Genomic DNA, 21861 nt, shown 5'->3' with positions numbered 1-21861 from the left:
AACTTGCCTTGCCTACTGCTTCAAAATCTTGTCAAATCCAAAACTCTGTCCAACATCTTATGTTGTCTTTCATTTGCAACGTTTTAACATTAAATTCCACAGTTTTTATCTTATGTTTAATCCTTTAATTTGAGTGAGATTAATCAATAACAACTTTATTAACTTAATCACATATTAAAGCAATAGAATAGTATAGAACAATGATTTTCATGATGCCCACTGTGTAGGATGGATGAGAACATAAACACCATGACAAAATAGTCCATGCCATTATCAATAGTAATATAAGGTAGGTGAGTTTTCAATGCAAACAAAAAAGCGAAGAACTTTTTTGGTGTTTTTGGAAATTTGTTGAAAATTTAGAGTTTATAACTTGTTGTTACAGTTACATTATCATCATTTGCTTGCCTCTATTGGCGGCCGTCGTATCCAAGATATGTGGTTGTGCAATGTTGGTATTGATTTTATCTTATTTGGAGACTTTATGATAACACATTCTATTGTCTGGTGTAGGAGTTTAGTGTGTTTTCTGCATCTTTTTGTATAGTAGAAATGATATGACCATTCAATGTGTTTTGGCTTTTGTGTTATGCCCTATGCCATGAATAGATAGATATATGCATGGTCTACATTATTGTTTAATAATTGATTTTTTGGGGAGAAAGTCTCAAGTAGTGTTACACAATGCAAGACCTACCTATAACAATATCTCCCATGCTAAACATCACAATATGGCAGACGTCCATCAAAGTGGGGATCCCCCCCTTTTGTTTTTCTTTATTTTCAACTTTTTGTTTAGAATAGAAGAATGGAGAAAGAACCTAGAAATTTAAAAAAAAAAAAAAAGAAGAAGAAGAAGAAGAAGAAGAAAAGTTGAAGAGAAAATAATATTAAATATTTTTGAATGATGATGGAAACTAATAAGAGTATTATATTTTTGAATTATTGCAGTTGATTGGAAATGAGAATGGGGTTCAATTCCTCATTTCCTGTTATTCAATATTGGAGATTTGGGTTGATCTTTTGTGTGCAGAAATGTATAATTTAGTATTTAGTCTTGAGAGTATATTAACTTGATTTACCTTTATGGGTTTAGTGCAAGTTCTTAAGACAATTCAATGAAATTGAAAAACCTAAATTGAAAAACCTAAATTATAGAGAAGAGTGGGATCTAATTAAAACTAATGTCATACACTTAGGAACTTCTCTCTTTGAAATGGCAAGGGAACTTGCCTACCAATTAAACACAAAGCTTGAGTTTCGAAATATATATCTTTTGTCTCACTTTACATATTTTATATTAGGCTTTTAAGAATATATCGCATTTATTGATCTTCATGTCGATGTTCGAATCATTTTGTCTTCTTATCTTACTACTTGCGAGTACGAATGACAATGGGTCAGGAGTGGGTATTTTCAACTCACATTTTATTTTCTGCACCCACCCCCAACCCATATCGAGTGGATATTTTCAAAATCCACCCCTGCCCCACCGGGTGCAGGTACCCTCAACTTATTATCCTATTAAATTTTTTTTAATATTTAAATTGCATACACATATTAAAATAATAAAATTTACTAGTTATATTAAAACATAAAATAATAGAAGTATTCAAATATAAATACTTCATCCATCCCATTTTATATGTCTAGTTCGATTAACGATGCTATTTTTAATTGAATTTTTCATAATACTAAATTTAGTATTAGTATACAAAATTTATATTTATATATTTAGAAACTATACTAAAAGTACTATTAAATTAAAAAAAAAATACTAAAGAAAATAAATAAGGAAAAAACGTCAAACAGGCTATTGAACTATTAATATTTGTGTAATTAGACTATTGAACAAAAAAGTGGACAATTAAACAATTTAACTCTAAACTTGTGCAAATAACATTTTTAGCAGGTTACTTTTAAGTTAAATATGTAAAAGATGAATGATATAGTATCTTATGTGACAATTTTTAATATTTAAATCAATTTAATATGAATTTAATATTAAATCAAATCAATTTACTTCCAACCATTAAACACTTCGCCGGAAAGACTCTTACAATCTCGTAAATCTGTATCTAAACTCATCCAAAATACTTTAAAAGAAGAAGAAGAAGATACAGCCACAGTTCACTTTTTAAGCATCTGATTGTGTTTTTCTTTTCCCTGGTTCATCAGCTATTTATATGCTCATTAACTAACAACACTATTACCTTGTTGATAAGATTGCTTCACACTTCCATTGCCTTTCATCTTCAGTAACTCCCAGTAAATACCATAATAAGCTGAAAGCAGTAACATTAATAACAAGGTGATTCATAGTGAAGAGAAGGAAGATATAAATATACGAGTAGGGAGGGAGAGAGTGACGGAGGGGATGTCAATAATTTCCGGCTAACTGTTTTCAAAGTAAATTGATTTCATCTAATATTAAATTCATAGTAAATTGATTTAAATATTAAAAATTGTCGGATATATCATTCATCTTACCTGCTTAACTTGAAAACAACATGCTAAAAACATTATTCGCACAAATTTATAGAATTAAATAGTTTAATTATACACTTTTTTTGTTCAATGGACCGACCAATTACACAAACACTAACAGGGCGTTTGGTTGGAGAGGGGAAATTACGTGGGAAAAGATTTGTAATTCTATGGGAGATGAATTACTGGGAATAAAGTGGAAATTTAAATTCCAATGTTTGGTTGACAGGAATAGAATTACCGGGAATTTCAATTCCAATGTTTGGTATACATGAAAATTGAAAGGGAATAAGTAGTATAAAGTCCAAAATGTCCATTGTTGTTGTTAAACATTAATTTTAGGTTAAAAAGGGAGGGGTAATTTTGACTCATCACTATCTTTTTTTCTTCCTAAAATCCCAGGAATTAAAATACCAAGGGGGGGGGGGGGGGGACATGGGATTTTAATTCCATGAAAATGGGGGAATTGCAATTCCTTTCAACCAAACAAGGGAATTTTGTGGCCTTTGGAATTAGGTGGGAATTAAGTGGGAAAGGAATTTAAAATCCCTTCAACCAAACGCCCTGTAATAGTTCGATGGCCTATTTGACATTTTTTCTAATAAACAAAGAAGAAAGAGTTAGGGAGTAACTAAATTGTTAATTTTTTAAAAATAAACTTATTAGTTTAGAACTAAAAATAATAAAAAATAAATAAAAGTTCTAGAAACCTTTTTAATTAACTATAGACTAGTATGCCAAGCATCTTGTGCTTAGATGGCACCTGAGTTGGACTCTCATATGGAAAGTTGTGAGTTCGAGCCTCAGTGGAGGCATTCTTGGCTTTTTGTGCTTCAGAAGTAACCACAAACTCGTACTTAATTTACTATATATATACATGGTAGACCCACCCAACCCAACACTCATTATCATCCAAAAAACCCGATACATGCGGGGTGGATTCGAGTGGATACCCACGAGGCGGATCGAAATTGTCATCCTTGTAAGCACATTGTACTTCAGACACTATAAATGCAGGATGTACATCATAATCAACTGCTTTATTAAGATGTGTTACCATAGGTTATTAGCATCAATGGAAAAAAGACATGATTTCAGGCAGTTTACAGTTGATAAACAACCTAACCATTTGTACCTGTCAACCACAAGAAACCGCTCGCACTCTTTTCTTGGTTATTCCAGCTAGGATTGCTGCGCTTCTGGCCACTGAAACTGTAACAATCTCTTTGACAAAACTTATGTATCAGGGAATCATCCATGAATAGCAGTGTCTCTCTGATCTTTCTTGGCAAAACGCCCTTTGATTCTAGCCCTACTCTCTGCCCGGACTTTGCGCGACTCATACCTTATCTGTTTCTCAAATCTGTTATTGTTATGCAGATGAAAAACTCAGGCAAAAATGGTGATGATAGGAGAATAATACAAAATGACAAGCATGACAGCAAAACATCCAAGAATACTATATTAGTACCTCCTTGTTTTTCTTTTCTCCTTGTACCTAGTAATAGCAGTCTCTCTTTCCTGGCTGTTCAGCTCGCGAGGAGCAACTCTAGGAAGCACTTGCATGGTGTCGGTAATGGAAGAATGTTGAGACTGCCCTTTGCTGTGATCGTTTGCTAGAACTGAACCGTCGCCAGTGTCTGAATCTTTATCGGGAACTAAGCAGTTTGTCTCCACGAATCCACCAAACAAGGAAGAAGCAATTCCTTGTTCCACAAATTTGCTGGTCTGAAAACCACTTGCCTGCATGCAGACAACATTTTTTTTTTTGCAGTTCTAGATTCATTTAACATTTTAATCTAGGAATGATAATGTATGTTCATAGAAACTATAAAAATTGACATAAACTTATGTTCTATCATTCTAGGATTAGAGAAGCTTTACTTCTGAAGAAGGAACTAATGTTGACTCCACCTTCTGTTTAAGTTCTGTGCTCTTAGGTTCCATGGACTGAAAGCTCCTCATGGGCTCAAAATCTTCATCCTCGGTGGCGAAATTTGGTTCCAATTTCAACATGTCACGAAGCTGACAAAGAATGTCAGCTTTGTGTTGTCCGCAGGCAGCATTTTGATTCTGGACTCCACAACAAATATATATACACAATCAAGAATGTTAGTCTCTGCAATAGTTAATAGTAAACAGCAAGATCTTTCATTCCATCTCCAAACCAAAACCAAAAAAATGATCATTAAGTGCAAAGAAGTGGGATTGATTGAAACCTTTGGGAGAGGGACGTCGTAGTCATCTACACCTGAAGGAGTGTCCCAGACAAGATAATCCAAATACTCATCGTTGTCGGCATCATCACCGGACAAAAGGGACTTCTTGCTCACATTTTCAAACCCAAGAACAAACAGCAGCTCATTCAGGGAAGGTCGCCCGGAAAACTGTTCAACCGGGCAGCAGTCGTGCGGTGGTGAAAGGGCGGGGCTGTGAGACTCCCAGTGGCAGGTATGGCAGAGGACGGCGGCGTCCATAGAGCAGAAAATGGAAGCAGGGGAGGAATCGCAGGCGTCGCAGAGCAGGGAGCGGGTGTGCTTGGTAAAGAGCTGGTTGGTGGAGTGCACCTCCCGGTCGCAAGAGAGGCAAAGCTTGGCTGAATCTGCTGTGCAGTACAACACCGCCGTGCAGTAGCCGCAGAAATCACACAGCCGATGTCGTTCTTTCAGCATCTCTGCACGCAACACAACTTATTCTCCGATGAAGAATCAAATAAAAGCTGGTTTGACGGAGAGGGCATGCGTGAGCATATTTTGCTGCAAACAACTTGTCAGAATCACAAAGAAAGAAAGAGAGAGTTGATAAACCTTACTGCTTTTCACAACAAGAATCTCTGAATCAGCTTTGTGGTGCTCCGTTCTCCGGCGAGTGGAAGAAATTAAGGACCTTTACGACGTAGTAACTGGTCACGTGGGAAATGTACGTCAAATTTGAGGACTTCAGTATGTAGTACTGAATACCGACGAGAAATCTTAGTTGGAGATACCTACCTTGTAGTTCACAATATTAATGCAATGGGCCAATGCCACCTATCTGTACATCTTTTCTGAGAGTATAAATAAATTTAACCAAAAAAAAAAGGAAAAAACTTTCTAGTTTTGGATAGCCCAGAGACAGCACGTTTCATCCAGATCAGAGTATCAGACTCTAAGAATATATGCAAAGTGGGTATAACAAAGGCATCAGACAAACAATAATCACATAAACATGAAAGCTTTGCCTGAAAATGACAAGTTTGATTAATGTAAATTGTAAATTGTCTTATAAAAGGAGAGAGAGAATCAGAGACATTAGATATGACATGATTTTTTGTCATAACACAGACTAAGATACATTTCAGATGCCACTCAACTTTGAGTCTAGCAACACGTAAATCCCGTTTTGGTGATCCACATAAAAGGGTCATTGGCGATCGGCTTTTACCATGCGGGTGTTGTATGAACTACAGTGCTTGCATTTGTGGCCGAGAATGTGGAAAATTGCGGTACTGGTGTTGTTGCAGTCGTTGCAGAGGATTGGAACCTGTGAAGTTTAACATTGAGAGATGTTTATACAACAGTTGGCGAGGCCCCACATTTGAATTTTCTCACAAAAGGAAACTTACTTCATAGAAGTACTCCTCAGGCATCACTGTAGTTTGAATCTATACAATAAACCATAAAGTATAGCATCCACGTATCAAAACACATACAAGTATATGATAAACGAGAAAGAGCACAAAAGAAAGATTGTACCTCCTCCTCCAATATTTCCCAGGTTCTGGACATGTTGAGCACCGACTTGCTGCAGATTGGACATCTGTACCTGTACTCAAATCTAATATAAGATACCTGCTGATTGACTAGCTGAGAGAGAGGAATGGAAGACAAGAATTATGAACTGACTTAACTGATTTTGGTGAACCATCTCTCTATAACAGTCCATGTGCATAGTATGTCCACACTTCATGATCATTGTGCTTTTCAGCGACTCAAAAAGAAACTGGCAGCAGACGACAGATTCACTCTTAGAAAATAAGTTTTGTACCCCAAGATAGAAAAATAAATGTATTGGTTTGAACCTCATAGCATATGGGGCAGTAGCTCTTCATTGAGTTCTCAACACACAAATGATTATCACGCAAACCCACCGAATAGCAAGAACCTGTTAACTTGATTTCAGAGTTAGAAAGGGCATATATGGATAAACAGCGGGTATGATGCTAGGCAATCTAGAAAATTAATATATTCAGAAAAAACCCCCACCCACAAAAAATAACCATGAAAGCAAGAAAGATGATAGATGATAGCAACATAGGAATCACCACTGAGGATTAAAATGTCATAAACACAAGAAGCTTGCACAATACAATGAAGAAGCCAAAAGGAATTTGACTGATGGTTCTTAAGGCTTTGTTTAGTTAAAAACAGTCAGTTTGCTTCAAGTTGACAATTTGCGTGCCACATCAATGATCAAACATACAATAAACTTTCTAAAGAGATGCAGCCAAATACTCAGCACAATTTAGCAAAGCAGGGAAACCTGTGCAATATATGAAACTTTTCCCTCATCATTTTCTTCTTTCTTTAAAATGTTGTTGAAAAATAATGTTTAGTATACTTACTCACATAAACCATCACCACTAGAAAAAAAATGCATGTAAATATTAATTATCCAACATTCTTTTTTATAAATTTACTATTGACGGTATTAATACCACATTGTGATGGCTGCTGTTCTAATTGAAAGATTACGTGATGAGTTGCTAAACACAGAATTGTAAAGACAACAACAATTAAACTGAAAGCTATAGAATCCAAATCCAGAACATCAAAAATTGAACCAAGCAGTACACAGCGTACCACACTTCTGGCAGTGAAAGAAGTTTTCACGACCTCCAATCCTGCACAGTGAACATTTATATCAAAATGATAAATTAAAGATGCATGTTGATTGGGAAAAAGTTCATTTAAGAAAAGGAAAAAAACAAAATCAAATGCAAACTGAATGGCCATTCCAAGATAATATACCCACTTACCTACAGATCCCACATTCATTGCAGTGATACTGGTCTTTTGTTGTCTACAGTGCAAAAAAAAGGAAGAAAAAAAGTAGGATCTGGTTTTAACATCTGATGATTTAAAACCATGTATTTAGCTGTTTTAACAGAATGACTCAGTAAAGTGTATGGGTAAAGGGGCCCGGGCCTCCCCTTGTATGCAAACTGAAGATCATCTTCTACCAGCCAATTCAACAACATTATGTTTTCCTTTATTCCCTTTTCATTACTTTACTGAACTACATTAATTAGACTATTAGAGTCCCCGTGTGGAATGCATAACAAGAATCCTACATTCAGAGACTAATATTTGTAGTGTTGAAAAATGTTATTTAAAGGGAGCAACTTTCAAGGCTGCCTTTCCTAAATAGGGTTAACAAGAAGGGGAAAATCATACAATATGTGAACTTCATGTGCTATAATTTATGAATTATGGATGACACTAGGTGCAACTCTAAGAATTGGCAAGCTTGGTTTCTGAAAATTGCAATCCAAAAGGATCTAGGGGAGAAGGACACAACATGTAAGGAAGGTGAAAGATGATTCTCTTTCTAAAAGGAACAATGTGAGATTGTGAGAGCTGGAATACAAGGCACGTTATGTTTAGGCTACAATTTTAGGGTGGCTTTCATGGATATTTGTAGAGATCAGAATAGGAATGAGAATGTGGTAGGAAACATATGTAGTGACTTCAATTGTTCTGTATTGTACTTTTCATGTGGAGCAAAAGAAAATATAGGGTTATTGGATTGTCTAACTCTTCTTATCCAGCCTCTTGATTGTTAAAGCTAACAAAATGTCTGAATTGCATTACTTTTAGACCATTAACAATCAAATTGTTACTTTGTTACATGGAAGACAGTTCACTACCAAAGGAAGTTTTAGCAGTGTACAGGCACTAATTTAATCACAACATTTCGTGCAAAAACACTCAAGTGTCAAGTGCAGTATCTTAAATTCAGAAACAAAGAGTAGGATCGAGACCAGAAACATTACATCATCATCATAGAGTCTGCAAATTTCACAGAAGTAATCCCCAAATTTGACTCCACAGTTCAAACAGATTCCTGCAACCTACGTGTGAAAAAGCAAACATAAGAGGATCATAGAAGTACAATAGAAATTAGAAAGTCAGATAAAAGTGGCAAACAAAGAGGAGCAACTGAAAAACCTGCTGTTCTGTATTGCACACGGCACAAATAACCTGTAATAAAATATTAAGCCAACTTCGTTTCATTAAACCGCAGATAAATGAACAGATACACTAAAACGACGGTGAAACGAGAAAGGAATCGGCGCTAACACTACCTGTTTAACATCACGGCGAACGAGTTCGTGACGTTCCTTAGGATCACTCAACCCGCTCTAGTTGAAAAAAAGGCACAAAGAAATACATAAGTAAAATTTCCTATCCAAAGTCACATTTCATGAAAAGAAGCGCAAGGTTAGGGTAAACAGGACACCTTAGCTTCGTTGTGACAGTGCCGGCAAGTGAAAATCTCGTTGCAACAGGGAGCTCGGATTTTGCATCGCCTCCGGTAATGCTCGCATCTACGGCACCAAAAATAAAATAAAATATTCGCAGTAATTCAGTAATCAGACGCCATTTTCAGAGAAATTTTGTGAAACAGAAAATTCAAAAAGGAATTCTGGATGTATACGGCTTGTATGTACCCGAATAGCATCTTCCCAAAGTCTTCTCCGGAAACAGTCTGATCATCAAGTTGGACGCCGGTAGGGGTGACGTCGCCGACTTCCATATTCATAGCCAGAGGCGGCGTTGTTGTATTGTCTTGGGGTCGAGGCGGAGACTATATTTTATAGGAGAGCGCAGCAATAGCCGCTCGAGACATACCGGCGCCAAATTTGCCAAACTCTAGAAAACTGAAAATCTAGGCAATATTTAATAATTTCTTGATTCTTGATGAAAAATAATAAGTATATTTTCGTATATTAAAAATAAATAATAAAATTGTAGCTCATTTTTGTCATGAATACAGAGCAAAGGAAAATTGTCAAATACACCTTCAAACTTATCTAAGAAGTCAATTAGATCATCGAACTTTTGAAAGTTGTAATTAGACACATTAACATATTAATTTAATGCATCAAAGTCTAAAATCCTAATAATTACCTGCAATAGTAGGTCAATAATGCATTGACATAGCTCTGACAACATTCTAAGTATGACCTTTTTCGGCGACCAAATGACTAGTTTGGTTGCCATCTCCAACGATGGAGAAGGCAATCAGTTGGTCACCATCTCAGTCGTTTGCTTGTTAGAAAGGCCGCACTTGTCGGAATGTTGTTAGAGCTCTGTCGGTGTATTATTGACCTACTATTACATGTCACTATTAGGATTTGGAGTTTTGATGTACTAAATTAATATGTAACTTTCAAAAATTTGATGACTTAATTGACTTCTTAGATAAAATTTGAAAATGTATTTGATCATTTTCTTGAGAGCAAATAATAAATAAAAGCTAGAGTATGTTTAATATTGTTTTATCCGTACCAAACATGATATATATAACTATATTTTCTTTATGTCCATTTTACATGTGGTTTATTATTTATTGGTTCAATTGATATTTTTTAAAATATTTTTATACAATTTTTATAATTATTTTCTTGTGTTTAATAACATTTTTAATGTAGCTTCTAAATACAATCTTATATATATATATATATATATATATATATATTAATACTAAACTTAATATTATGAAAATTGAATTATTTTAAAATTATAATTACGAAAATCAAATTCTTACAAAAAAATGTCTAAGGAAATATAACGTGTTAAAAAATATTAACTCATATCAAATTACACCTGAACTTGAAAACAACCAATAAATTGTAGTTTATTCAATTAAAAATTAAGGTATACTTTTCACTCAAGTCCTGACCAATCACTAATCAACACATTCAATTAAAAAAACCACTTGTGCTTAAGGACACTATAATGGATTGGTTCCAATGGATACATCACCACCTACATACATAACAGTACGGTCAACACATACATTCACACTATACTCTCGAAAGCAGAAAATTATAGTCTATTTTCATTTTTAATATATTAAAGATATAATAATTGTATATTGAAAATTTATTATTTAATACTTCGTAATATAAATGAACCTCTAATATATTAAAACTTTTATTTTTAGTACATTAAAAAGTATAACTTATATCAGTGATTTATATTGTAAAGTAGATCATAACTCATAGTATAATAATTGTTCAAAAACAAAAGTGTTTGAAAAAACATGCTGGTCTAGTTGTTAGTTTAGTAATTACAAAGTTTCAAATTCCATTTTTAGTGCGAACAGCCTATTGATTTTTTTGATTTGAGTTAATCAGGTATGGACAACAGAGGCTAGTTTACTTTCTTGTGGTCCTTTGCCCGATTAAAATCACAAAACTTAATTTACCTAGTTTACACCCTCAAATAATGGGTGTGGAATTTCCCTTTGTCATCCAAAAATAAAAACAATTGAAACATGTGCTCCATCCCAACTAAAAGCCTTAAAGTGATAGTTGAATTGCATATTAATGGTTATATGCTCAACAAAAAGGGGCTGGTTTTCTTGACTGCATACACAATGTTGCTGGTGCAAATGGAAAGTGCACCAAACATGTCAAATATATTGAATCATGAAAACCACCTTTTGTACCTGCTCCTGCTGCTGCAGAACCCTTGAGCTGCCATGAAGATTCAGCTTCACTACAAACATGTCAAATGTATTCAAGGCTTCAAGCCAGCCAGAAAGGCCAACTGCCAACAATAAACAATAGCTAGCTGCACAAATTATTGAACAATAAATGGTCAAGATTCAACCTGCATAATTATATTGATCAACACTATCAAATGTCTAGTCCATTTAGCTGGCTGGTCTATGTCAACCGGCCGTCGTTTTTATGTGACAGTGGAAGTAGCGTGAACAACATAAGCATGGATTGGAAGAAAGAAAGGAAACACATACAAGAAACCAATTTGGTCACCCCTTTCAAAGCGAGAACTATCTAAATGTCTATTATAATCGTATATCTTTTTAGAACCATTAATAAATGTTTTGTAAAGGCGATATTTCTTGATTTAGTTATTGAAAATTGATTATAGTATTATTTTTAAATTTATTTTTTCATTAATAATTTGATTACATTTTATTAATGGATTTGGTGATAGTTTTAGACTTTTAGATCCCGTTATCCGTTACTTACTCTGTTTTATTTTTATAAATTACTATCTCTCACTAAATTTATTCGCTAAATAAGAATTTGAGTATCTTGGAACACACACATATACATCAAGACTCAAGAGAGAATCATATATGCATATAGCCAAGTTCTATGGATCATGCAGAATTACTTTTGAAATCTCAAATTGTGGCAGAATCGTATTCCCTCTTTTAACATACCCCAACTGTATGAATTGGTCAAAAACATGATTAAGATAGATTAATTGATTAATAATAATAAAATAATATATTATTATTATTATTATTATTATTATTATTATTTTGTGTTACAAGAAAAACTCGCAACAATTATTTAAGCCTGCATTGATTTGGGTAAAACTTGCTTTGGATATCTCACAAATCACACATGAGTTGTAAATCACACTAAGGGGGCGTTTGGTTCAGGTTATATAACATAACCAAGGGAATGTGACATTCCAAAGCTCACATTCCGGTGTTTGGTTCATATTATCTTAGGGAATCTAACATTCCCAAGGAATGTCACATTCCCTCCACATAGGATTTTGAAGGGAATGTGATTCCCTTCAAAATCTTAGGTAATGTAAGATAACCTTGGTTATCTTAAGGATATTATAGTGTGTATAAAAGATAACCCTAAACCAAACATGATTATATTACATACCCCAATTTTAACCAAACACAGGAATCTAACATTCCCAGTAATCTAACATTCCCAGCAATCTAACATTCCTAAGGTAATCTGACATTCCGTGAACCAAACGACCCCTAAAAAGATTTTGGCCATGTTTGATAATGGTTGTTAGTTGATAGCCATTAGCTATTAGCTGATTGAGATAATTATATGGTATAACTAGTTGATAACATTAATTGATTGTAAAAAGGTGTTTGGTAAATTAGTTGTTAGCTGATAACTGTTTGGTGTAATTTCTTTTCTCAAAAAGTTAATTTAAAAAGTTTCTTTGAGCAGCTTTTTGAATTTTAGCATTTTAGAGTTACAAAAAGCTAATTAATCAAACAATATTGATTTTTTAACTAATAATTAATAATGGTCAAATAAACCAAAATTAACTATAAACTAACTATCTTACGAAACAGTACCTTTATTTCACATACTCCAGAGTGTGTTAATTACTTTTTACTAATATATATATATATATATATATATATATATATATATATATATATATAAAGCTAGCAATGATAAGGATGACTAAAGTATAGATCATGCAGAATAATTGCCACCCGCATCCACTAATTTGGTACAAATTAATCAAGTTTATCGAGAATGCACTTTTTTTCCTTTTTGAAAATACTACAATAGTATCTATATTTCGTAAATTGAGACTAATTTTGTACTCCGTAATTCATTTGAACTTTAACTGGATCCCATAATTTTATCTTCTTATATATATGATCAATTATTTGACGTGAAGTACGTGTTCGCCGTTTACGACGCATGCGCGTATTGTCTAATTTGAACTAGATTTTGTAAAAAAAAAAAAAAAATCAAGAAATACAATATTACTTCATGGAATTTGCAAAATACAATTTATTTATGTATAAACTGCATTAGAAATTATATATTAAATAAAACGACACACTATAATCTTCTTGCATTTATTGGTATCTCTACTTTATATATATAGGGTGGCATGCATGGATGATGAATATATATATAGATACATAGAAACATAACCCTGCAAAGGGTAGCTTAAGTGACAATGAAGCTTCTTCGTGGGGACGATTCTATGAATAACCTGAAACTTTAATTCCCATAAGTAATAATTTCTCTTGAGCCAGCTCTCATACATCTCAGAGCGACGAATAATTAGTTGGATGGATTTAAATTGTAAAACGGACGGTGAAAGAACCGTGGTTTAAAAAAAAAAAAGAAACATAGAACCATTCAAATTCTATAATTTCTAGCTACTAGTTGTACATTTTTTGTAGACTTTTATTTTCCTGTTTATTATTTTTATATTTTAAAATCATTTTTTTTATATATATATTAAAAAAAAAAAACAGAAGTTAGCTGACACAACTCCTGTTCTATGTATATATATATATATATATATATATATATATATATATGGATAATGGATTCAGTTTCTTTATTGTCGGAACTTCTAGGACAGGGCGGCGGCGGCGGCGGAGTTGAAGCTAGCTATACTAGCTAGGAGGCTCTAATGGTGGAGTTGCTGATAAGGTTTGAGGAGTTGGAGGAGGGAGCCGCTGAGGTGGAGAGACATGACCTCGTTGGTGGAGCCGATGAGGTGGCCGCCAATGAAGACGGCCGGAACCACCGCATTATTATTAGTGCCGCAGCCCAGGGCCAGCAGGGCCTTCTCGATTTCCTTGCCGTCGGGATCGAGGTCGATGCTGTGCACCCGCGGCTCCACCCGGAGTTCCTGGAACAGGATGTCCACCGCGTAGCAGAGGCAACATGTGGTTTTGCTGAAGATCACGACGCCGTTGTCGGCCGTCAACCTCCGCACCTTATCCGCCATTTTTATATTTATATATCAGATTCCGGCGACCAGACTGTATTTGTATATGTATATATCAGAACCCACCACCGGATCAAATCAGACTGATTTGAAGCCGATGGTAGGGTTTGATCTTGATCTGATGATGAGATTCAAGATGGGAAGTTGAGTGGATATATATAGCTGATGGAAGGGCTACTTGGATTGGGGTGCATGGTCTAGGCATGCTACTCTATTTATAAAAGGAATTGAAACAGGTCCCGCGCACGGGACACAACTCAACCGTTATTTTAAAAGTAGTTAAAGTTTTACTTTACATGACAATCGTAGAATGCAAGATTCGGGATAATGCAATTTTCTACTAATGAAGTCATCATTCAAGGTGGAGACCATTTTTTCAAACAAGAACATTCAAAAGATGGATTGAAGTGCTTTATTTTAGATGCCCAAAATTGCTAGCTACCATATTTGGCCCCTTCCTCATCCTATTGCATTAGACTGACATAGTTACTTGATTGGCCCTTGTATAATTAGCATTGAATTAATACAGTATATAATATATATAGTTGTTCCAAAGCTAAAAAAACGGTTGAGTTAATTTTTTTTAAAAAATAATTTTAGTTTTTTTGGCTTTATAAGACTATATCTTGAATATTATAAACCTTTTTTCAATGAGTTTCAAAATTTTGCACCAAATTATACTATTATGTGCACGAAGTGTCAAACTCTAACCTTTAAATGTTTATGGTAGGGGTCAAACTCACCTTGTTGCTAGAAGTAAATCATAAGAATGCTATGAGATAATCATCGACTTAGGCCATGTTTGATAACATAGTTAGCTTACCAATTTTGATTTATTTGATCACTATTAGCTGTTTGACTTGGTTAAACAACCAATATGAGTATTTGATTAATTAGTGTTTTGTAACAACTTATTGCTTCAAAATGCTAAAATTCAAAAACCTGTTCAAAGTAGTTTTCTCAATAAACTTTTTGAGAAAGTCATTTTGCATGTAATCAATTATCAACTAACAACTAATTATCGAACACTTTTATACAATCAGCTAATACTATCAACTAGTCAAACTCATTAACCCAATTAACAACTATTTACCAAACAACTCCTTAATAAAATGGTACGTGTTTGTAAATACTCCTTAGTATAATTGTGGGAAATAATAGATTCTTACCCTTACAACTGTCGAATTCACTTTTGAAGAACAAAGATACTGTTCTGCTCCACATAGCATGGGCAAGTTGCAGGGTATATGTATATATTCTGATGGTCAGATTTGAATAGAATCTTGTGAACGTACGGTGGAAAAAGGTCTGATATGTGAATGGACTATGAAGGGTTATATATTATGGATTTATGGTCACATGATAATATATATATATATATATATATATATATATATATGCTCATTTAGTCTAAATTGTGCATGACTAGTAGTACTTTTAGTGTCTAGTTATTCATTCTCTAGCATCTCTTAGTCAACTTATGAACTAGTGAAAAAGCCCGCATAGGCGGCAGTATGGGAACAACCTCTCAAAGTGAGGGCCTCAATTGACTTACCATGATTTACATCCTCCTAGATGCCGGGCCGGGGTGTGAGGGAGGATTGGGGTTCAACCTTTTGGAAAGACTGAAACTAGTGGAAAAGTTTAAAATTTCCAACCACTTTATGATTTGTGGTCATAAAGTAAATTAGATTTGTAACTAACATTTGGATTATTTGATAATTTCAAAAATACTCATCGTAATTTATTGTTGTTGTTGTTGTTGTTGATGTTATTATTGGCTGATGAGCTGAGGGGCAAACTACACAAAAAAGACACGGTGCCATGGGTGATGGGTTTAACTGATAAGCAGACTTTACCCATTTGATCATCCCTTTCGGAATGCTTATTGCTATTTCTAATCACTAGTCAAATAGTCAAACTAGACGGTGTAACACCACTACCAAGAGTTAATACCCAAAATAGTCCCTCGACTATTTCGTAATTACCAATTTGGTCCTCGACTATCATTCTTACCCAATTAAGTCCTCAACTATACAATTTTTACCCAATTTAGTCCTTTGTCAATTTGACTGTTTGTTGACTGTCAAAAGTGGAAATAAAGTTGTAATTTTACAAGTTTTCTCATTCCTTCTCATTTAGCAGCGCTAAACCATGTAGCAATAAGCTCCGGTTGGGTTCTAAACCTGTCAGTATCGAAGTAGTGGTTATGCATCGGATAGCCCATGAATTTGATTTCCAACGATTTTTTGACGATCGAAATCTGATCGGAGTGTATTGCTGCATGGTTTGGCGCTGCTAAATGGAGAGGAAGGAGAAATATTGTAAAATTATAATTTTATCCCGACTTTTGACAGTCAACAAACAGTCAAATTAATACAGAGGACTAAATTGGGTAAGAATTGTATAGTTGAGGACTTAATTGAGTAAAAGTTACATAGTTGAGGACTTAATTGGGTAAGAATAGTAGTTGAGGACCAAATTGGTAATTATGACATAGTCGAGGGACCATTTTGGGTATAAACTCCCACTACCAATATAGATGGACAAAAAAATTTGAATGGCTAGAGCAAGACAATAGGCGGTGGTTTAATAGAAAAAATCATAGTTAATTCCATGAATGGTCCCTTGACTATTGTCATTTATTAATTTTTATCTTTTGACTTTCAATTGGACTATAAATGGTCTCTTGACTATTGATTTTTATTAATTTTCGTCATCGACTTTCAATTTAACCATAAGTAATCCTTTGACTATTGATTTTTTTCTTAGATTTGGTCCTCTAGTTAAATATCATTTTAATAAACATTAAATTTAAAGATAATAATGTAAAATTTTTAATTTTTCACAATGATAAACTTAGTGTATTAAATTTATGAACTCAATTTATCCATCTCAACAACAAGTTAATTTTTACATTATTATTATTAAATTAAATGTTTATCGAATGAATATGGCTCTATTACATTGTAGTATCGGTTCATATACTCTCTCAACCTACTGAAACACAAAGAACCAATAACGCCTCCACTGAAGCTCAAACTCACAATCTTCCAAATGAAAGTTCAATCCGGGTATCATTAGACCACATAATCTTGACGGATAAATATTTAATTGAATGTCTAAATTTAGAACAAAATCAATAATGACTATTTATAATCCAATTAAAAATCAACAGATAAAATTTGATAAATATCAATAGTACATACCATTCATTGAATTAACTCGAAAAAATAATAGTGGAGAGTATTGGTTTGCTTTCCACAAAAAATGCAGTGGGCCAATTATAGTATGTTAATTTCCTTAATAAGAGAATAATCATACTATCATAGGATAGGATAAAAATGAAGATGTGGGAGTAGAATTCGGGCCGCGGGCCGCAAATATAACGGAGATTCTGCATACCATAGAAGAAAAGATTGCGATTCGAAAGAAAATCTTTTGGTGGCTGCGGGCTTTGATTCTAATTCTCGTTGCGCGGGCCCACCATTTCAACTTGCCACAGTGCGCCCCTTCTAACACGCGACTTGCACGTGCCTCCTCCCTCCAGCTATCTTCACTTCGTATATATTTGTTTCCGGCCTCATGCTCCATATATAGCCACAGTGGCCTGCCTAGCTCGATCCATGCTCATGCACGTTCATGGAAACGTACTCACGTCGGCCTGCATGCATGCGCCCGGGCTGGGATTCGCTGTCCGAAATGAAATACTAACGAGCCAATCCAATGTTACAATCTCACATCGACTCTTTCTGAAATGCATAGTGACAGTTAATTAAGTATGACTCAAACTTCTACTTTTTTTTTTATTTTTTTTATTTTTTATTTTATTTTAAGTGTGAAGTTATTTAGAGTTTCGATTTGAATACTTGTTGAACTAGTTTGCAGTAGGAATGGGTAGCTAGCTAACTAGTGCCAAGCAAGAATATATATAGGAGTATTGAATGTTATTGTTCACGAACGATCATCTTATCAGTCATCGATCGAGTCCTTGATAATTTTGAGTTTTGGTGGAAAGAGTAATGCTTAAATGTTTTTTTTTTTTTTGAAAATTAAAGTAAATATTTGGGTTGAAATGGACATTATTTTTGTTGTGTTGAAGTTGCTTTTTATGTGAATGTGAATATGTGATGGGTACGAATATAGTATCAATTATATCTCAACTTGGTGATAGTGGTGGAACCATGAGAATTTTTGTGACTTGGGAAGATTCACTCTCCACCTGCATCTTGAGTTAATTAACTAATTATGGATGGATACTATGCATTAATCATATCCATTCCATGATAATTAAGGGTTAATCATGTCTCTTAAAGCTAATTAAACATAACGTGTCCAAAAAGCTAAGCTAGCATTGATTCCAAGCAAATAACCAATGATAATTAAGGAGCTGATCTCAATCTGTCGATCTATTATATTCCTTCATTAATCCCCTTCTTTTGGGTGATAATTATATTTTGACAAACTAAGATAGCATATTCAATTTATGGGACAACTCCAAACAAGATGATTTAACTGTTAGCTTAGTAATCACAATATTTCAAGCTTGACTTTGGAAAAGAGCTGCTGCCTATCAGTTTTCTTGATTTGAATGCGTCAACACTATTAGACAGATTGTTTAATATTGTTTATATTAAATTAAAGAATGTATAATATGTTGTGTAAACTGTCATAATATGAATGGTTACATGTATATGCTTGCATTTATAATAATAATATTATTATATATGTTCTCTAGCATTCACGAGACGTGGTCACATCTATTACACTCATGATTAATTAAGATCTTTTTTATATAGTGGATAGTATTGAATATGACTATATCTATGACGTCTATACCTAATTATATCAAATACAAGTGATAATACCTAATACATATGCATGCATATTATTGAACATGAGTACAAGAAATAATGAACTAGGAGATCAAGATCAGATAGAGGAAATTAAAGTGAACTTAAAATGAATTAACTCGAAAAACTAGTTTTCATTTGATTAGTAGCCATTTGTATAAAACATGGCGAATTGTATGTAAATCTTGATACATATACGGTTGACTTGGTTGTTCCAACACAAGTATATATATATCAAGAAGACAAGTAGTATATATATATAGTTGATCGAGTTGTGGTGTATATATATATATAGTCGATAATATAAGCGCGGGGTAATAATATATATATAAGTAGGGAGGTAAGTAATTAGTGCTGCTAGAACCAAATGGCCTTAGCGTTAATGAGCATTTGTTTGAGAGAACCATCAAGGTGGAGAGATATGACGTCCTTGGCGGAGCCGACGAAGTGGCCGCCGACGAAGACGGCGGGGACGGAAGGGTTGCAGCCCATGCTCCGCAATGCCCACTCCATTTCCCGGCCGCTGACGTCGTCCTGGTCGAGCTCGTGCACCGCCGGGCTGGCTCCCAGCTCGTAGAACAGCGCCTTAATGCTGTGGCACATGAAGCAAGAACTCTTGGTGAAGATCACCGCCGCCTTCTTTGACGACAACTCTCTAATTCTCTCCATTTCGATCGATAATAATCCTTAAAATCTGCTAAACAAAACAAATATGTATGGTCGCTAGCTAGCTTGGATTGGATTGGATTGGATGGTGCTTTCAAGAATTCGTCATGCTGCTCTTATTTATAGGGCTCAAGGATGGACGATATGGATGACATTATTAATCTATTATATATATATATTCATCATCAAAAGTAAACGAAAATATGTTTATACATATATAGTAAAGGAAAAAGTCACTTATTAGCTTAATTAAGTGCAGATATTTATTGGATAACCAAAATATTGGTATTATAATATATATGATCCTCAACCTTTATTCTAGCTAACATATATTCAATCTAACACCCATGCATGTATATCCACATATATTATAATAGACCGTGAAAGGTGGTCGCCCAGTAGGTAGAACATGACTCTTGTAATTCTCGATCTCTAGCTTGGTTACGTTGAGCTTGTCGTATGTACATGTAATCTTCTTGAAATTTGTAATCTTCTTGAAATTTGCATCTCCGATACTGTGTTTACTGAGTTTAGCCAATGCACAGTCTCGGATAGTGGTTGCATAATGAGGGTGGATAAGTTATAGGTGACCTAGCATGAATATGGTTAGTCTCGATGTGTGGTCCTAATTAACTGATCGAGGAAACATTGAGTCTTCTTAGTGTGGTTGTAGGCTCTGTTTGGCAGAGCTTATTTAGGAGCTTATAGCTTATTTTGAGCCACTAATAAACTTATTTTAAATTACTAATAAGCTATAACATTTCTTGTATGGTTTATCCAGTACATAAGTTACCCGTTGGTCACCTAGCATGAACATGATTAGTCTCGATGTGTGGTTCCCTAATTGACTGATCTAGAAAATTTGTGGTCACATAAAAAATAAATAAATTTGAACCCAATCAAAAAATATGAAAAATACTCCATATTACACACACACACACTCACACCAAATGTAGGACATGTAGCATAATAGCATATATGCTAATATAATAATTAATGAAATTAATCCTTAATTAAGCTAAGGCGTCTGTTTTGTACGAACACAAATTAAAAGGGGGAGATGGAAATCGATCACAAAGATGAATAACTTTCCGACCAAATTTAATTAATTAATGTATGGAAGAACAAAAACTCAATCTTAGATTCTTAGCTATGGGATATATCCTGTTGAAATTACAATAATTAATTTCGAGCATAATATATATAAACAATAAATATACAACTCTAGTTAGAATGAATACGCCCAATTTTTAGTTGAGACAAGTTCTTGATTAAACGATTACAGTGAATTAGTCGACTCAGTAACGAGTTATTGTTCGTATTTATATTTTTTTTCTGAAAAAAGAAAGAAAAAAAAGAAGAAAAAAACATATATCGTAGTATGAATGTCGGCATGCTTAACCTGCTAGCTAGTAGGTACCTAATTCTTTCTTGATTATATTCTATTCTGAGAAATCTTTGTTTAGTTGTGAACTTTCGGAGAAATTATAATAAAGTTAGTTATAATACTCGGTGTTGGCGAAGGGACGAAGAATGGGCGCGGCGAGATAAAATGGAATCTAAGAAATATGCAATAATTCTGTAATAAAGTCATGGTGAAGTATATATATGTCCATTTATTCTATTTTTGGATGCCGAAACATTCACAATCACTATTTGATCGAAAGTAAAATTTTCTGTTCTTATTTGTGCATGTATAATGGTTTATAAATTACATAAAAGAAGTAAATTGCATTAGAATGAAAGACTTGATATAACAAGATTGGTCAAACCTGAATTGACAAAAATCAAATTTAAAATTTTTTCAGACAAAAATTATGTTTTGCTTACTTGATTACTCATTTCGGGTATATGTTCATTTATTCGACCAGACAGCTTCTGGAACAGTTACGTCGACTCGTCACTACTGTTTGTCCGTTTTTCATTGTCAACTTACATGGAATAATATACAGTATTGGCGGTTGCTGGATCGAATCCTCAGCTCGCTCCATATATCATAGCGTTGAGTTTTAGTATGAAGCTTCTCATCAATGCATATATGCATGTCATGAATTGAAGAAGCTAATAAAGATCAAAATTAAGGG

The 21861-nt window shown here is 34.1% G+C and overlaps 4 protein-coding genes across 10 annotated transcripts; all 4 read right to left on the bottom strand.

Moving 5' to 3' along the window:
• Positions 1 to 2004: 2004 nt before the first annotated feature.
• On the bottom strand, positions 2005 to 5565 carry LOC109160469 (zinc finger protein CONSTANS-LIKE 13-like). Of its 6 annotated transcripts, XM_019308773.1 has the most exons (7): positions 5478 to 5565; positions 5295 to 5389; positions 4707 to 5161; positions 4372 to 4560; positions 3959 to 4230; positions 3623 to 3850; positions 2005 to 2285 (listed from the first exon to the last, which is right to left on the bottom strand). In XM_019308773.1, exons 3-6 carry the CDS (start codon positions 5157 to 5159, stop codon positions 3739 to 3741), a joined length of 1026 nt encoding a protein of 341 aa, XP_019164318.1. In that variant the 5' UTR covers positions 5160 to 5161; positions 5295 to 5389; positions 5478 to 5565; the 3' UTR covers positions 2005 to 2285; positions 3623 to 3738. The 6 variants fall into 6 exon arrangements, with proteins under 6 accessions (XP_019164318.1, XP_019164303.1, XP_019164307.1 ...); XM_019308758.1 differs by having other exon boundaries at positions 4707 to 5389; XM_019308762.1 differs by having other exon boundaries at positions 4707 to 5206; positions 5295 to 5552.
• Positions 5566 to 5702: 137 nt separating this feature from the next.
• LOC109160494 (E3 ubiquitin-protein ligase MIEL1) lies at positions 5703 to 9390 on the bottom strand. 2 transcript variants are annotated; one of them, XM_019308783.1, is made up of 12 exons: positions 9200 to 9390; positions 8989 to 9076; positions 8834 to 8890; positions 8697 to 8729; positions 8522 to 8599; positions 7505 to 7548; positions 7329 to 7369; positions 6548 to 6630; positions 6377 to 6468; positions 6222 to 6291; positions 6092 to 6130; positions 5703 to 6009 (listed from the first exon to the last, which is right to left on the bottom strand). In XM_019308783.1, exons 1-12 carry the CDS (start codon positions 9289 to 9291, stop codon positions 5890 to 5892), a joined length of 837 nt encoding a protein of 278 aa, XP_019164328.1. In that variant the 5' UTR covers positions 9292 to 9390; the 3' UTR covers positions 5703 to 5889. The 2 variants fall into 2 exon arrangements, with proteins under 2 accessions (XP_019164328.1, XP_019164332.1); XM_019308787.1 differs by lacking the exon at positions 8697 to 8729.
• Positions 9391 to 13849: 4459 nt separating this feature from the next.
• Positions 13850 to 14454, bottom strand: LOC109160446 (glutaredoxin-C13-like). The gene has a single exon (XM_019308742.1). It carries the CDS (start codon positions 14256 to 14258, stop codon positions 13935 to 13937), a length of 324 nt encoding a protein of 107 aa, XP_019164287.1. The 5' UTR covers positions 14259 to 14454; the 3' UTR covers positions 13850 to 13934.
• Positions 14455 to 19165: 4711 nt separating this feature from the next.
• Positions 19166 to 19866, bottom strand: LOC109160458 (glutaredoxin-C11-like). The gene has a single exon (XM_019308748.1). The coding sequence runs from the start codon at positions 19778 to 19780 to the stop codon at positions 19469 to 19471; it is 312 nt and encodes a 103-aa protein (XP_019164293.1). The 5' UTR covers positions 19781 to 19866; the 3' UTR covers positions 19166 to 19468.
• Between the last annotated feature and the right edge of the window lie 1995 nt (positions 19867 to 21861).

Source organism: Ipomoea nil, unplaced genomic scaffold (assembly GCF_001879475.1).
Source record: "Ipomoea nil cultivar Tokyo-kokei standard unplaced genomic scaffold, Asagao_1.1 scaffold0302, whole genome shotgun sequence".
In the NCBI taxonomy this organism is placed as follows: Eukaryota; Viridiplantae; Streptophyta; class Magnoliopsida; order Solanales; family Convolvulaceae; genus Ipomoea; species Ipomoea nil.
Note: the sequence above shows the minus strand (reverse complement) of the source record. Positions and strands in the feature narration are given on the sequence as shown.